The sequence below is a fragment of the Aspergillus tanneri genome (assembly GCF_003426965.1).
Source record: "Aspergillus tanneri strain NIH1004 chromosome Unknown AapTan_1_pilon_pilon_pilon, whole genome shotgun sequence".
Lineage (NCBI taxonomy): Eukaryota > Fungi > Ascomycota > Eurotiomycetes > Eurotiales > Aspergillaceae > Aspergillus > Aspergillus tanneri.
The window spans coordinates 4,081,857-4,098,196 of NW_022984628.1; the positions used below are offsets into that span (position 1 = coordinate 4,081,857).

Consider the following 16,340-nt stretch of genomic DNA (forward strand, 5'->3'; position numbering starts at 1 on the left):
AGCAGAAATACTAAATCCGTACGGTACTGCACCGCCACAGCGGCAGAAACGACCTTAGGAAGTCTTAAGTGGGTGCCGGCCACCTAGCCACTCCGCCTGAGCTCTTCAGCATGCCCATACGTCAACATTCAGTCTAGTCGCTTGCCTTCTCAATCACGCATTCCAGTTTCATGAGGACCAGCATTCTCTCCGATACCTGACCCCGACCCTCGACCCTTTCCCTCCTGTTCCACAACCAATAATCGATGCGACTCAAGTAGTAGCTCCACCGACGGTGATCTAGCAGAACAGAACAGAGCAGAGCAGAGCAGAGCAGGGTACAGCAGGCTGGACCTATCTACCGAAAACACATACAGTTGGATCCGGAAACAACCTAATTCCAGATCACCACTCCGCGGACCATATCCCCATCACTTGAAAACAAGATCCTACCTACCTACCTAAACTCGAGTGAAAAAGAAAAAGAAACAAGATGGCCAGCGGGTAGGTCCACGAAACGAAATAGTCCCATACTCGAGAAGAAAGTCTCGAACAAATACTAAACAATAAATATAATATAGATGGAGTCTTCTCATCGGTCTAATCATCATTGTGATTGCATCTATCTCGGCGTGGGTGTTTAGTCCTAAGGGGGAGAATCAGACGTGAGTCTCTCGTTCATTCCCCCCCTCCACCGTGGCTCCAAAAAGTTGATGAAGTATTTTAATACTAATGGATAATGTAATATTATGCAGGCTGTGGCGGAGTACGCTGATCTTATCGTTTGTGTCGTGTTATATCATGTGGGGTATGTATTTCATTTTTTTTAATTTTTTTTTTCTTACGTCCTGAGTTCCATGATCGATTGATTGATTCCTGGTTGGTTATATGGTTCCTGGTTAAGCTGACGATTATAGCGATTATATTCATGGCGCAATGGCATCCGCTTATTACGCCTAAGAGATCGAATATTCGACCTGAGCGGGTACCGCAATGATCTCCCTATTTTTCCTTCTTATCTGTTGTTTGTGCAGCGGTTGGGGGGTTTAAGGGCGTGGATGTGTGGTGAGGAAGGAGAATACTGATTGTTGTATGGATTTGTTGATGTCAGTATTATGCATACTTGTATACGTTATACCTATCTATCTTTCTGGTCTTGTATAGTTAATAGGGCTGTCCCTCTTTTTATTATCATTTGGGTTGGGCCATTTGAGCTGGTGTTGTGTTTTATGTAATACATGCTTTGCTTTGCTCAGCGATAGATTATTGCATACTGTTAACCTACCACTTACAGGCCTACGCTCCTGGTTCTGGTTCGGTAAATAACATGTGCTTATACTTTCGTCTCGTACATGATATGCACTAGCCAATCCCTACTATGCCTAGAATTACCTTTTGCACGGTCCATCGGGCCAACAATCCTGCAATTGCCAACGCCATGGCTCGTAGGTATCCACATCCTAATAGAATATAAAGAGCCTCGATGTTACTCAGGAGTACTAGATGTGTATCTGCTGCTCCAAGGGATAGAAGCGAGCCAATCATCTCGATGAAGTTAGCGAGGTAGGTAGTGGGCACCGACACGGGCATCAACCGAATCAAGCTCTCCAAAAGCGTCGGAGACTCCGCTACTCCGGACGCAGTCGCGACCGCGGGAGTAGCAGCAGAAGTTAAGCTATTCAGTGCCTGTGTCGGCAGGTCCTTCAGAGAAGTCGCTTGGCTGGTCCCTCTGCTATCATAAGGCGGTATCACCGATGCGCCGCCGTTGCCGCTGCCGTCTGGACCCCATATAACAAGAAGAATAGGGAACAGTTTCACACAGCTGCTGACTAGGAGAGCCGTGCTGATGGCAGTGGGGCTCGCAGGAGATGGAGGCGGCAGGGGTTGTATGATTTGAGTTGGAGCCGTGGAGGCACGGCGCAGAGGCGGAGGAGGGTAATGTCCCTGGGATGTGTGGTTGGTACTGTTGTCGTTGACTGATGTCATTGGCGGTACTCCACCTGTCGAGGAGAAGTCCGTGACAGAGCCATGTGCAGTGAGTTTGGGCGGGCTCAAGGTTGTAGGGGATAATTGCGGTTGCGAGTACGATGTTTGGGGCGTAGGAAAGGAGGGGGAGGACTGGCGTAGAAGGGTGAGAAAGTGCTTCTGTCGCAGTGCCGCTATTACTGTTGTTTAGTTCCGAGCACTTCGAAATTGGTGCAAGGATTGATGCCAGCAGACGGATAGTCAGGTGGTGAGCAAGAGTGGCAAGAGTGTTCAAGCCCAGGAAAAAGAAGTACTGAATAACGATCGGTGCGCGCGCGAGGAAGGTTGTAGCCAGGGACTGGGCTTTCTCAATCCGTGCCCAGGTTAGATAGACGTCGAACAAAAGCAGGAGAATCCCCAAACGAATAATTGAGCGCTGTGTAGTGATTGAACAGTCAGCCCTCCACAATTGTATGTGCAAATGTACATAAACCACTTACATCGAACTGATTGTCGTCCCCTCCCAGTCGGTTGAACAAAAGGTGCCGATACACCTGGGGCTTGATTAGGACCAGGTCGATGAAGATGACGACAAAGTCATATTCGACGTATTTGTCCGCGAACCGCTGGCACCGCGGACATTGCGTCAGGCGTACGCCTTTACCCAAAGAACGATCATCCGCGCGACTGTATGCACTGTACAGATGTGAGACCGGATAAGAACATTCGATGCAGATGGGCATCGTGTCATTGAGCTATTGTCATACTGCGTTCCATGCCTCGAGTTGGATAAGAGAAAGATGACAGGCAAGAATGCAGTTAGAGAACGCGGAACCCCAGAAGGCGGTGAGAATGTTCCATCAATGTCTATATCAAGAAATCTATCTCTAAGTACTCAATACACTCTGCCAAATATATATAAATTAGCAATCATGATCCCTTTTCAGTGATATATGTCCTTTATCCCCATCAATCGACCACACCAGTGTCGTCCGCCCAACTGGGCTCAATGCTTCGGCACACGGCTTCATAATCGTGGAATAGTTGCGGATCCTCAGGCAATCCAGGGGTCGTCCAAAACATCGTCCAATTAGTATCAGACAATTTCCACGTCCCTTGAGACCGCTCAAAATACCATTTATTTACTGGGTTGTCCTTGCGACTGCGCCAACATACCCCATTGGGGAAGCATGAGCGAACCATTGCATTAAACACAATGTCGGCCACCCCACCGGCCCCCTGGCTGCGTTTGAGAACCGCAAATTTATCCAAATAGGGAACCATGCGAGCTTGAGTAGCCTCTGTTCCATCGTCCTGTACGCCTGGAGGAAGCTCCCAAGTCAATATGGCACCACCTTCGTATTCCCCAGCAATGATGAGTCCAGCAAGACGATTGTTGACGCGGTTAAGGTAGTCTTGCACATCGAGCTTACGGTTGAAGGAATCTTCAATCAAATGGACTAAGCGTGGCAGGTCGATAATGGGATCATCCAATCTTAGCCGAGGGCGATTCTGGGCAGTCCATACATCTACTCGCGGATTAGGGATCATTGTTAACGGCATACCACGTTTGACAAATGTTGTATGCGAACTGGGTGCATTGATAGAGCTTCGCCCCCCGCTAAGCGCTTCACGTCGACTAATTGGCAGGGAGGACGAAAGGAGAGGCTTGTCCGTGAGCAAATTATGAATCAATGGGTTTCTCTGTCGTCGAGTCCCTACAGCTGACACTTCTGAATCGGCCTGGGGCGATCTGGCTGAATTGGCAACCTCAGCCGGCGATGTGATTATCCCAGATGATGCTGAAGGCAACATAGTAAGTGCCTTTTGGGATAGTCGCAAGTTTTTCAAATGGCCCTCAGCAATACCCTCTTGTGCTAGAACATGGTTTCTGTCGGCCCCTGTGGGCACTTTCGTATCTTGCATGGACCCCAACAGTTGTTTGCTGCTCGCCGTTGCAAATTGTTGTGCTTGGAGTAATTGATCTTCGACATCGTCAAATTCTTGTTCCATATTGATAAAAACGTGAGATTTCTGTGGTCCACTGAAAGCAGGGATGCCTCCAAGAGGATCAAGCACAATCACTCGATCCAGTGAGACTTCCTGCTGCAGTTTCTTGACCCTCTGGGCCGTAACCCAAGGATCCTCATCAGGGTCAGGAACGATCGCTAGGCCTGCAAGTTCTCTAGTAAGCGCGAGCAAAGCATTATCGCCCGACAAGGTCACGGCCCTAGGGACATCCTCCGTGTAAGCAATCGGTGCCATGATGACGATATGACCGTCTCGTAGAGGATTCAGGAGTGCCTTCCGGGATAATACCGTCGGGATATCCGAGCTTTTCGCGGAGAGGGAGAAGATCGAATCCAAGTGGGCAGATTTGGAGTCGGGCTGTGCGTCAACCGCCGTACAGATGCGGTCTGCTTGTTCAGCAGCGATCTTTCGCGCCGCATTGGCGTTTTCCATTTGCCCAGGATCAACCACGACGCAACAAGGCATACCCAGGCGGTTCAACTGTGCTAATGTTTTGGCCACTCCATTGATTACCGAGTCCTCCAACTGCTGAGGTGTAGCGATTTTGACTAGGGCGAGATGGAGTCGCATCTCCGGAATTTCCTGCCTGGGCGGGGTGGGGGTTGAGCCATGTCTGAAAACTGGACTCTCATAAACTGAGCGCGAGGCACCATAGAAAGACCCCAAATTAACACCTGACGGTAGCGACAGAGCCGCAGTATCTTGATTCGGTTCAGCGATCGGCTTTGACTGCGTTTTGGAGGTGTGCTGGGCTTTGAGGCGCGCTAAATACGATTTGGCTTCTCGTCGGGTAGATGCAGAGTTCAGTAGACTAAGGAAGAATTCCTACAACCACAGCCAGAGTCCATTAGCGAATGCGTGCCGTTGAATGTGGAGTTGGATGGGTCGTACACGATCCAGCAATTTTTCCTTGGCCCGATAACCTAGGCGATTATAGCTTTGGCTGGTGGAAGAAAAGTCGACGCTTTGATGAATCTGCCGGTCCGTGGAGGACGAAAAGGGCCGATGAAGGAAAGAGTTGAATCCTGCTGGCTTCCCATTTCCGAAGGAAGCCTGATTCTGCTGGGGAATGGGGGATCTAGTTAGAACGGGTCTATACTGTGATGTGCTTTTCCGAACCCACCTTCAGCAGAGCGGACTTCGTAGCCAACGTCCTAGAACTCATGTTTCATTTCTCACAAAGATATTCAAAACCCAGGCCAGAAAGAGATACATAGGAGTGTTACCAGACGGAGAAAGAAATAATAACCGATTAATTATAACGACAGAAGAAAGGCCAAGAAAAACTTGGGCAGCAGCAACACAGTGCTGGTCGCGGAGACGAAGCGAAAATGAGTCGACGCGGATAATGACGCATTGCGTTCCCGCCTCTGATTCGACACTGATAACGCTGATCTGTAGCTGCCTCCACCACCAGAAAAATCACTCCCTTGGCACATTCTCGTGCGTGAGGACGTTATTTTTCTGCCTCTCCAAGCGTGCGGCTGTGGTTTTGAACAAGTGTGGCAATCCCGTCTCCTCGTACGGAGCTCCATCGACAATCATCGCTGCGATCCCTTTTGCGGAGAGGAAAATCTGAGGCATCCCATGGCCATTAAATCCTGCTATTATCATCTGCCCAGGTTTGCGGGGGACGTGCCCGATGTGGGGGAGGGTATCGGTTGTATACCCCATAACTATAGAAGGTCAAAAGATAGAACACAAACCAAATCAGTGTGAAAACACCTACTTCCTGTCCAGACGCGGTCCGTATAAGCCCCCGAATCCTCCCAACCTTGGAAGTGCCGTTGCATGTAGTTGTCAAAGTATCGGACAGCTGAGTCAATCAACTTACTGTCATCCGCGTTGTTGTACCAGTCGTTGCGATTATGGTAGAATGTGGATTTCGCTCCTCCCACGATAATGCTGCCATCCGGCCGGGGAATCATGTAGTCATAATCCCACGCGTTGAAGCGAAATGTGTACGAACTCTCCATCGGCTTTTTGGGCGGGTTGGGAACCACAATGCGACTACAGACGCCTCTCACTGGGACAATCTGGTTTGCGTATTCAGGTGCAATGGCAGAGGTGTATGCGTTACTGGCGAAAACAACCCATTTGGCTCTGATAGACCCTCGGCTTGTAGTAACTGTCCACCGTCCATCAGCATCGGGAGAGTCAGAAACTCGATGCACAGGTGTATGAGTCTGCAGATTTGCGCCAGCAGAGATTGCTCCTTTCAAGAGCTGCATCACGAGTTTATACGGCCAGATCCGTCCCGTACGATAACTGAAACATCCCCTAGCTCCTTTCACACCGGAAACCTATTGAGAAGTAATCGCTTGTCAAAGGACGGTTTCAAGAAGTAGAGTATAGATTTTACCTCCTCTGCTGACTCCTGTGGGTAAAAGTCAACTTCTCTCACTCTTTTGGCCCCGTGGGACAAGAGGAAGTCGTATCGAGCCTTGGTGTTCGCGCAGTGCTGGTCATCGAATTGAACGTCCATGACTCTATTCAGATCCAGATCGCATTCGATCTGTTCACATTCAGTAAACGACTGAAGATCGAAAAGGTGTTGCATCTCAAAATCCGCCACTTCTTCTGCAAGCTCGACTCCGTGCTCGGCTGCGAATATGCCAATTTGATAGTATGGATCGGGTTTTAGATGGCCACCTGCGTAGCAATCGATTTTGGGATTAGCTTGTCGCAGTCTGATTGCCTAGTTAAATGAAACTTTGTTGAACTACCATTGCGGCCAGTGGCCCCAGAGCACGCCTCTCGTGCTTCCAAAATTACTAGAGAATGTGTCTCGACTGATGAGGTCCTGCTCCGCTGCAGACAGTGATAGGCCGTTGCTGCTCCGGCAAACCCAGCGCCGATAACTACAATGTCACTTGTGTCAGGGAGAGTATCTGTCGAGCGGTGGTTGTCTAAACTATGGGGCTGTGACCGCCAAAAAGAAGTGGTGCCATGATCAACGGGGAACGGCTTAGGCATTTTGGCAGGTAAGAATTTCTAGCAGTCCAGTCGATTCCAATCTTGATCGAATATGTTCAAGTTTAAATGGTGCAAATATCCATCTTTGTTAATTATTAATGAAGCATATTTGTGGAAGAAAAGAGAGAGGACAGACAATGCAAATGCGGGGAAGGTAGTATGGAAGCTGCTAATGCGTGCTAAGGATGCGGGCAGGGCTCCAACAGAGAACACTCCGAAGGAGTTCGAGAAAGTCATTTCTTGCAGGTCATGACAAGAATTAAATTCAACTGTCATCAAATATTCTGTATACTTGATCCAGAGGTACTGTCTACAGGTAGCAGCAGCATCTTTTATAGGATAAACCCGCTCTTCTTATTAAGATGAATGTGGAAATCTTCTCTTTTTCTTTTCTTTTCTTTTTTGGCTTCTGTTTTAACCCCTTACTCTTCGATCCTGCTTCATAGGCATCTTTTGGTTCTTATGTCCCAGACATCGCCATCTATTACCTGCGTATATACAGTACTCCTGTCAGTACATGTCTAGTTGGAAGCTGCTTGTTCTGCTATGACTCAATTTGCATTCACCATATATTCCCAACCCCGTTTCTTGATTAACAACAATTCTAATACTCGATCTCGTCTGCTATGATGAGCTCTATCCCAGTTCAAGAATGACAGATGCAATGGGTCAACGAGCTAGCACCCGAAAGGGAACCCGCTGCTTCCCTTCGGGCATAGTGGTGCCCCTGGCCGCTTTTATCTTTGCTTAAGTCTATCGTGTCTTCTTTTCATTTAGTCGAACTATAGGATCTGGGGTGCCAGAGGTCCGTTTCCTGCAAGGCCCTCTCTTTTTAAAACGGCTCGGTCATTCAGAAATGCCCAGTAAGGAGGTTTTGGAACCGTCCCCTGCTCGTTCTCCCACACCAGATAGCCAACCTCTTCCCATACCTGAAGTTGCTGAGTAAAATTAGTACTGGGCTTGACTTTCTGCCTTGATTGCACAAGAGCCAGGGCATTCTCCCGCTTGGAGCCATACTTGCGCATGAGATATGCAATGATCACGGTCGGGGAACGTGATATCCCCAGATCGCAATGAACTAAAATAGCCTTCGGAGGCGAGCTGCATAGTTTGTTATGTGATCCGACCGGCAAGGAGGTCGATGGCTGGGGTTAAACTCACCCTCCGATCGATAAAGCTGCAGACGTCGTTCACATACACCAAAAGCCCAGGTGGAGGAATCAACACATTGAATCCATTTGGCGATGCTCGGGAATTCCAGCCTCTCTTGTAGTATTATTCCACCACACCGATCGCGCATCTGTAAGGGAGACTATGGCGTTGATATGATTCTCCTGGAGCATATCCGCTTGTATGATGCATCCACGTTTCCTAGGAAGAGACCAGGGTCAACCTCCCTCATCCGGGCCATAAACGCCATTTCCCATCTTGTTTCTTTCTTCTGCGCGTCCCTCGCTGCTTCAGTATTTTCCATTCTCTTTCAGTTATTTAGTCAGTATTTATTTAATATTTAGAAGAGTAAGAGCATCCCTAGAAAGGTGGAATGCGCTGGGAGTAGGATTGTTGACGATCGTCGCCCCCTGTGTGTTGCAGAATTGTTGGCAAATCAACGGCCTCAATAAAAAGCTATTTCTGGCACACCCTATAATGCCACCTAGTATTTACTTGGATTTGGTCACGATCATTATAATAATAGATACATGAACATGCCTCTACCTTACACAGTGGGGATAGTCGAAGCCTTGACCACCAACAACCAGATGGCATCGCAAAGACAAAGAACTGCATTCTTCTCGATCAAGCATCATGCCTGGTCACGCGATTTAGGGCAGAGAAAGAGAACCAGAACCAGAATGGCAGTCGTCACCTTGACTGAAGTTGTTAAGGAAATCACCGTCGACCAATTCCGGGTTTTTAAGCTTCTGGAATTGAAACCCGAGTCTTATCGTCCGCATTGAGCTAAATCGCCCCCCACCATTTTCTGGCTTTCCGAAGATTCGGACCCCTCGATTCTACACTTTTTCATTCTTCCTTACGCCCTCTCCACTGACCTCTTCCCCTGCAACTTTTGGTATCTACTACTAGGTTGAGTTTGCCTCGTCGGAAATATATTTTCTCAAGATCCTCCGTTCTACAGTTAAAACAAAGCGACACTTGATTTCACTTCTGCGCGGCCTGCGACAAATTCCCACAGACCATGTCTTCTGATCCTAACGACAATCAATACCAGGAGGCTATTAATGGGCTCAAGCCGTTATCAAATGCCGATGGCTATTCTCTACCCGCGACAGGATCCGATCTCTCACGCTTGGGTGCCCGGGATGGCTTCACAATAGAGCGCGGCCTTGCCTTGGGAGAGATAGACGACGACGATGATGAAGAAGAGGCCGATGAAGACTACGTCGCGGTTGACCATGACGATATCAACGAATTCCCCCACTGGTTCCGTCGCCCACCGGTACATCATCGCACAAAGTTGGACGATCTCCATCCTTTTGTTCAGGTTCTTACTGTGTCAAATGTGGATGACTGTGTGAACGTCGAACAGACTTTCCCGGAACAAGAGCGCTGTTCCCGAGAGAAAGTAGGACCACCCGCGCCCCCAGTTGGGAATGACAGCCTGCTGACTGACTTGATTTGAAGTTCATCTATCGCCTCGGTCGATGCCCCGAACTCTGCTTGGGTCTCTTTACCCTCCCTGTTGTCAAGGAAGGGGAGCCCAAGCCGCGCGCGACTCTTGTCGGACATGTTATTGCGACTCGAACCTCCACTCCTCATGTGACGGATAAATCTATGCAACTCCCTGAGAAGTGGGAGACCGAGAGGCAGACCATTGATAATGGTGAAACTGTTGGTCACGACGAGTACGGCAACACGATTGCGATCCACTCTCTCGCGGTCTTGCCAGAGCATCAGGGCAAACAAGTCGGGAGTACCTTGATGAAGTCCTACATTCAGAGAATCAAGGAAGCTCAGATTGCGGATCGTCTTGTCCTTATTGCTCATGATCATTTGGTGTCATACTATGAATCATTTGGGTTTGAGAACCGGGGTCCTAGCAAGTGTCGGTTTGGAGGAGGGGGTTGGACTGACATGGTACGTTCCTTTCCCTTTACAAGCTGTGTCTTCCAAAAATCCCTGTCTTGCCTCATCACTAAGCGATTTTAGGCTCTCGAATTTGCTAAAGAGTAAGGGCTATGGATTGATTCGATTACGAATTTTATCACTTTTCAACACGACTTAGTGTCTCCCTTTTCCCCTTTTTTTCTCTTTTTTCCTCCCTTATATTTCTTACCCCTGTCGCCACACAATTCCCATTCAACGTTTTACGCATGCATGTTTAATAGTTTTATCCCCTGGATTTGGTTTTACACGGTGGGTTAAGAGGAAAAGCAACGTAGTTTTTGTCTGGGCTACGATGATTCTGGGACGGATATCGAATGGATGAATACCACGACTGGGCGGTTGGTTTGGTCAGGCAGGAATCTCTGTGTATCATAGTCCCATGGTAGTCAATGTACATGATACGACACGGTCTCGTATGGAGTAGAGGGAATGGAAGGCTTAAAGCGCGTACTCTGTATGTATATCTGAATGAATTCCCCTCTCGGTTACCACGATGTGTTCCCCACATTGGTCCTCACCGCCCGCCAAAATCTGACTCCGACCGCCCGGAAATACTATTTTTTTTTTTTTTTTTTTTAAACCCAAAGGATCTCGGTCGCTGAGAGAATAAGTCTTTCTTCCAACCCTCCTAATTCTCATCGCTGGGATTCCCTTGAGAGTTGGCCTCGTGTACTTCTCAGGTGCCCATCATGAAAACCACCTGGAAAGATGTAAGCCATTTTGGTTGAACCTTGGATCCCAGGAACCGTCGAGACTGACAAGATACTTTTTTCACCGCTCGATTAGATCGCTCCTGTGCCCACGAGCCAGGAGTTTTTGGATATCGTCCTCAGTCGTACACAGAGACAGCTACCCACCCAGATTCGTGCTGGATTTAAAATCAGTCGTATTCGAGGTATTTTGCGACCCAAGGTGGTTGATTTCCCATCAACTTGATGGAATCTGATGCCGCAGTCCGTGATCATTGAACGTCACCGCTAATACAAAATTTTTCTTTCTTGCGTCCGGTAGGCTTTTATACACGAAAAGTTAAATATACCCAGGAAACATTCTGCGAAAAATTCCAGGCGATTCTCGATGGATTTCCCCGACTTCAGGATATTCATCCTTTTCGTAAGTTTTGCATCTATTCTCTCGTTTCCTTTTTCTTTTTGTTCTTTCTCGGTCTTGGTCTAACATGCACTAGATAAGGATTTGATGAACACTCTCTACGATGCTGATCATTTCAGAATTGCCCTTGGTCAGGTTTCCACCGCCAAACATCTTATTGAAACGGTATCTCGCGATTACGTCCGTCTTATAAAATATGCCCAGTCTCTGTTCCAATGCAAACAGCTTAAGCGCGCTGCCCTGGGACGTATGGCCACGATCTGCAGACGTCTTAAAGATCCGCTCGTCTATCTGGAGCAGGTCCGCCAGCATTTGGGCCGTTTGCCGTCGATTGATCCCAATACCCGTACACTCTTGATTTGCGGGTACCCCAACGTCGGAAAGTCCAGTTTCCTGCGAAGCATCACCCGTGCTGATGTCGACGTTCAGCCCTATGCTTTCACAACCAAGAGTTTGTTCGTCGGCCATTTCGACTATAAGTACCTGCGGTTCCAGGCCATTGACACCCCGGGTATCCTGGACCACCCGCTGGAAGAAATGAACACGATCGAAATGCAATCCATTACTGCCATTGCGCATCTTCGGTCCGCGGTCATGTACTTCATGGATCTCTCTGAACAGTGCGGTTACTCTGTGGGCGACCAGATCAAGCTCTTTCACAGCATCAAACCGCTTTTTGCCAACAAGATTGTGTTCCTCGTGATCAACAAGATCGATGTCAGACGTCCCGAGGATTTGGAGCCTGAATATCAGCAGCAACTTGATGCTATCGTCAAGGCGGGTGACGTGGAAATCCTGCAAGTGTCCTGCACAACCACCGAGGGAGTGACGACCGTGAAAAACACCGCCTGTGACAAGCTTCTCGCCGAGAGAGTTGCGCAAAAACTGAAGTCGGGCTCAAACAGCTCCGGAACGCCGGGTGGACGACTAGGTGATGTTCTGGCCCGTATCCACGTGGCCCAGCCTATGGGTGGGGCCCAGCGCGAAACATTTATTCCAGAGGCAGTCCAGTCGCTCAAGAAGTATGACAAGGACGATCCCAACCGCAAGAAGCTGGAGAGGGACATTGAGGAGGAGAATGGCGGTGCTGGTGTCTATAATATTGATCTCAAGAAGAATTACTTGCTGGAGAACGACGAGTGGAAACACGACAAGATTCCTGAAGTGTGGAATGGCAAGAACGTTTACGACTTTGTGGACCCCGATATCGAAGCCAAGCTGACTGCTTTGGAGGAAGAAGAGGAGAAGCTACAGGCCGAAGGATTTTATGAATCCGATGATGATGTGGAGGATGCGGAGGATGCGGAGCTGCGCATGAAGGCCGATCTGATCCGCGAGAAACACGCCCTGATGAAGAACGAGGCCAGGATGCGTAAGTCCCTCAAGAACCGTGCGGTTATTCCCCGTACCGCCAAGGCCAAGAAGCTGTCACAGATGGAGTCGGCGCTGGAGGAGGCCGGCTACGATGTCGATGCCGCCACCTCACGTGCTCGCTCCCAGAGCCGGGGCCGCCTGGCTACCCGTAGCGTGGTGGATACGGGCGATGCAATGGACATCGACATGTCGGATCCCCGCCAGGCCATCGCCAAGGCCAAAGGCCGTGCTCGCAGCCAACCGGCGACGAACCGTCTGCAAGATGGTGTCACGGATGAGACGGCACGTAGCAAGGCCGAGCGTATGGCCAAGCTGGGTCAGAAGAAGATGAACCGGATGGCGAGACAGGGAGAGGCCGATCGACACACGACTGCATCGCTCCCCAAGCATTTGGTAAGTTTGATATTCATTGTTTACGTTCCTGAAGTAACTAACCCCTGTTTAGTTCACTGGCAAACGATCCATTGGCAAGACCCAGCGTCGGTAAAGGCTTTTTGATTGCATGGGCCATGATGATATGAAGTCTACCTTTAATATTCTATTATCATCATCGTCTATAGTTATTGGTCATGAATTGGGTGTCAAAAAAGGCGTCGAGGTGTTGTGCTTATTTCTCGCTCTGTTTCATTTAACGGTCTCGGGATGATATTCCGCGTAAATACCTGGGTTGAACCCGTTTCAGAGGGATCATCCTTTCTTCTAGATAGTTCTGATGTGTCTACATGAACACGAGAGATCACTTGAATCTATTCCTAACTTGAAAGAGTTCCGACTTTCAGTGAATTTGAAGAGGCCTATAACTAGATGTGACCGTAGTATTATCTGTCTTTACCTTTCCCATCCATCTCAAGTTTCTCTAGGTAATGGAGAAGCTGACATGATGAGGCAGAAAAGACAGATGCAAGGTGTGTTGGAATCCACTACGAGAGTTGGGCCGCGTTTGTATCTACAATGAGATTTCGCTAAGGGTGCCTATTATTCGCTGGAGATGTGGACGGTCAAAACTGCTCTAAGGTCGGAAGGATACTTTAGCAATTTAGAGTGGTATAGGTTCTAGCTAGCGAAATCGTGATGGGTTTGGGTATTGCTATCCATTGGGTTGCTTACACATTTAGGTTTTGATATAAGACGAAAAAAATTAGTCCCTTTATTACTTACTATGCCATATCCAGATAGAATATAATTATAGGAGCCATGCGTAGCGTGCTCAGACTCAAGAATAATCTAAGCGTTTCTGGCAGAAATTAATACCCACGGCGAGCTTAACGCAGTGCTCTTGCTCTTAACAGGTGCCCGACAGTTTGATGATGATGGTTCAGGCTTCACAAAGGGAGGAATGCCGACAAAGTCAGCAGTTCTCTGTGACCCTTTCTTGATAAAGTTCTTAATATTCTTAATATCGTCTGTGAGATCGATTATGTTCTTGTCTGCCTCGTTAAAATCGGCTTTTCCTGCCATTTTCCGATTTAATATCCATTGGTCCGATGAAGTCGGGCATGTTGTCGCCATAATAACTGTTCACATCAGAAGAGTCGTCCGGCCAAGGAAGGCTGGTGATTCTATCTAGCTCCAGTTGGCGCTCCACTGCCTCTTCCTGTTCCTGTAGCAGCCACCATATACAGCTTATTGCGCCGGACCTCCTCTAGTTCTCTCTTCCTCTCGCGTCTAGCCTTGGCGACAAGTCCGTCGGCCACACCAGTTCAATATCTAAGTATGGGGGTGCCGCTCTTGTAAGCGCATGCCCGGTCCAAGATCTTATTATGTGCCATCTCGAATCCGAATGCCGCGGGGATGGTGTTTTTAGTAATACCGAAGTCCAGGATATAGAGGATCGACGATCTGTGGAGAAATATTTGTAATTAAAGAGGGTGCACTTCGCATGCGCCACTTTGCCAAAAAAGCTCTTATTTATAACACGCTTGGATCGGTCCTCGGTGTTGGTAATAGTTACTTCGATTCTTCCTCCGCGCTGTGCTTTGCTTTCGCTGTTAGCACCAGCCATTAGATCCGCCTGGGTAACATTATATCAGGTCATCATTTATAGGCGATGAAAACGGCGATTTTGGTTTCTGACTTATTTCTGGCTGTGTGGTTGGCCGTCGTTAGACGTTTCTGGATTTTGTCCAGAATAGCTCTATCAACGGTCCCGGTGAAAGTTGTATCCCTGATGCTCTCTGTAGCTGTCTTTTCCACCGTTGCTTCCTGAAGAAGCTCCCCTTTCTGTCTTGGTTCCTTTTGGGTAGAGCCATGATAGAACCTTTGCGCGGTGGTTATCGACATGGCGGAGAGGTTAGACTGTTCAATTTCTTGTGACATGCAAGAGTAATGTAAGATTGCTTGGAGTGGTGGGAATGCCGTCCTTTTGAGCTCACACACTTTCTGTTCTTATCTCAGTATCACAGCGTTCAAAACCATGCTACTCCGCAGCGTATTACTTAGTGGCCAAAGCCAGCACCCATGTGCACCACTTTCTAAACACAGGCCAACAGCCTCTCATAAGACACTATGTTCCTAGAGCACTAGTTTTTACTAATTAGGACATCACGATTTATTTCCACCACAAATTTCTTCAGTAAAATCAGTTACAAAGGTTTCAGGACTGCTAAGCTATTACTACCTCGAAGGCCAAAGCTGGCTTTTGCTAGAAATATTTGTGCGTTGTCTATAACTGGCACAAGTCCATTAGCTTCAATCTTGCTGATTGTTCTCTGGTTATAGGGTGGTTTGCATTATGCTGGACACTCTTATATTCTGTATTTAAGAAGCTCTCGTCTGCTCATTATTATTTGCCTCCTGATACTTGCCAATGGTAGTACTGTGTTTGTCAACTTATGTGGAGGCCTCCCTCTAACAACTAACAACACTACGCACTTGGAGTGCTGAACACAAATTTCCCTTTGTGATTATTACAGTAGATAAAAAGAAAAAAATTCACTGTGGTTAATGGCTTTTGACTATTCTACCAACATATCCCACTTGGCGAGGAGAGATCCTATAGATGTGAAAGATTCCAGGTTTATTTTCTTTTTGTGAAGAAAGTGATCAATCCGGATACTTTAAACAAGTGAATGGATCTGCTTAGAACCATTTACTGCGTTACATTGGTAAATAAGTAAATTAAGTTCACTTGCAATATCAAAATAAAGTGGCTCTATTTACTGTATATGGACCGGGCAAAAGGGCATGGAATTCAGTAACGGCTTTCTACAATACAAACCAGGAAACCCAAGCCCTAAAACTCATGAGAAAGTGAATTTTTTTTTTTTTTTTTTGATGGCAAATAAGCCAAAATAAATTTTGCCCTTCATGGCCAAATCTTTAAATGAAATCTGTACGAGTCAAGAAGCAAAATCACCTATATATTTAACTTCCACTGTGGTATTTTCTCCACTCTTCGAAGTCAGCTTAGTAGAGCATCTTCTTTTATATCACATCTTAACATTTAGCTCCCTTTGTTTTTCTGTGCCATTTATATATTCACTATTAAATGGCTACAAAAACTGACGACTTTAAGCTAGCTGGCGTCGCTGCTGGCTTTACTTTGGGATTTGGATTTCTGACTGTCTGCAACACTATGAAACAGACGCGAGATTATCCATTACCTTATCACAGTCCATATTTTCTCATGGTATATGGTGAGATATTCGCCCATCTGGCCATTGTCATAGTTTGGTGGCTTTTCTTAGAGGAAGTCATTCCCAAAGGGTAAAGAATATCTCCATACACAAACGATTATCTAATAAACTCTCAGCTGCATACATTGACTCAGCTATCTGTCG

The 16,340-nt window shown here is 47.6% G+C and overlaps 4 protein-coding genes across 4 annotated transcripts; 2 read left to right on the top strand and 2 right to left on the bottom strand.

Moving 5' to 3' along the window:
* Positions 1-1,260: 1,260 nt before the first annotated feature.
* On the bottom strand, positions 1,261-5,140 carry ARG2 (Amino-acid acetyltransferase, mitochondrial; the record flags this gene model as incomplete). The annotated part of the gene is made up of 7 exons (XM_033568019.1): positions 1,261-1,266; positions 1,372-2,138; positions 2,200-2,380; positions 2,445-2,699; positions 3,121-4,800; positions 4,867-5,037; positions 5,099-5,140. The coding sequence occupies 7 exons, from the start codon at positions 5,138-5,140 to the stop codon at positions 1,261-1,263; spliced, it is 3,102 nt and encodes a 1,033-aa protein (XP_033430014.1).
* A 257-nt stretch (positions 5,141-5,397) lies between these two features.
* Positions 5,398-7,976, bottom strand: ATNIH1004_003342 (NAD(P)/FAD-dependent oxidoreductase; the record flags this gene model as incomplete). Its single annotated transcript, XM_033568020.1, has 4 exons — positions 5,398-5,651; positions 5,705-6,278; positions 6,338-6,673; positions 7,881-7,976. The coding sequence occupies 4 exons, from the start codon at positions 7,974-7,976 to the stop codon at positions 5,398-5,400; spliced, it is 1,260 nt and encodes a 419-aa protein (XP_033430015.1).
* Positions 7,977-9,148: 1,172 nt separating this feature from the next.
* On the top strand, positions 9,149-10,143 carry ATNIH1004_003343 (polyamine acetyltransferase; the record flags this gene model as incomplete). The annotated part of the gene is made up of 3 exons (XM_033568021.1): positions 9,149-9,535; positions 9,595-10,047; positions 10,120-10,143. The coding sequence occupies 3 exons, from the start codon at positions 9,149-9,151 to the stop codon at positions 10,141-10,143; spliced, it is 864 nt and encodes a 287-aa protein (XP_033430016.1).
* A 623-nt stretch (positions 10,144-10,766) lies between these two features.
* On the top strand, positions 10,767-13,048 carry NOG1 (putative GTPase NOG1; the record flags this gene model as incomplete). Its single annotated transcript, XM_033568022.1, has 5 exons — positions 10,767-10,787; positions 10,864-10,972; positions 11,089-11,190; positions 11,264-12,954; positions 13,007-13,048. 5 exons carry the CDS (start codon positions 10,767-10,769, stop codon positions 13,046-13,048), a joined length of 1,965 nt encoding a protein of 654 aa, XP_033430017.1.
* Between the last annotated feature and the right edge of the window lie 3,292 nt (positions 13,049-16,340).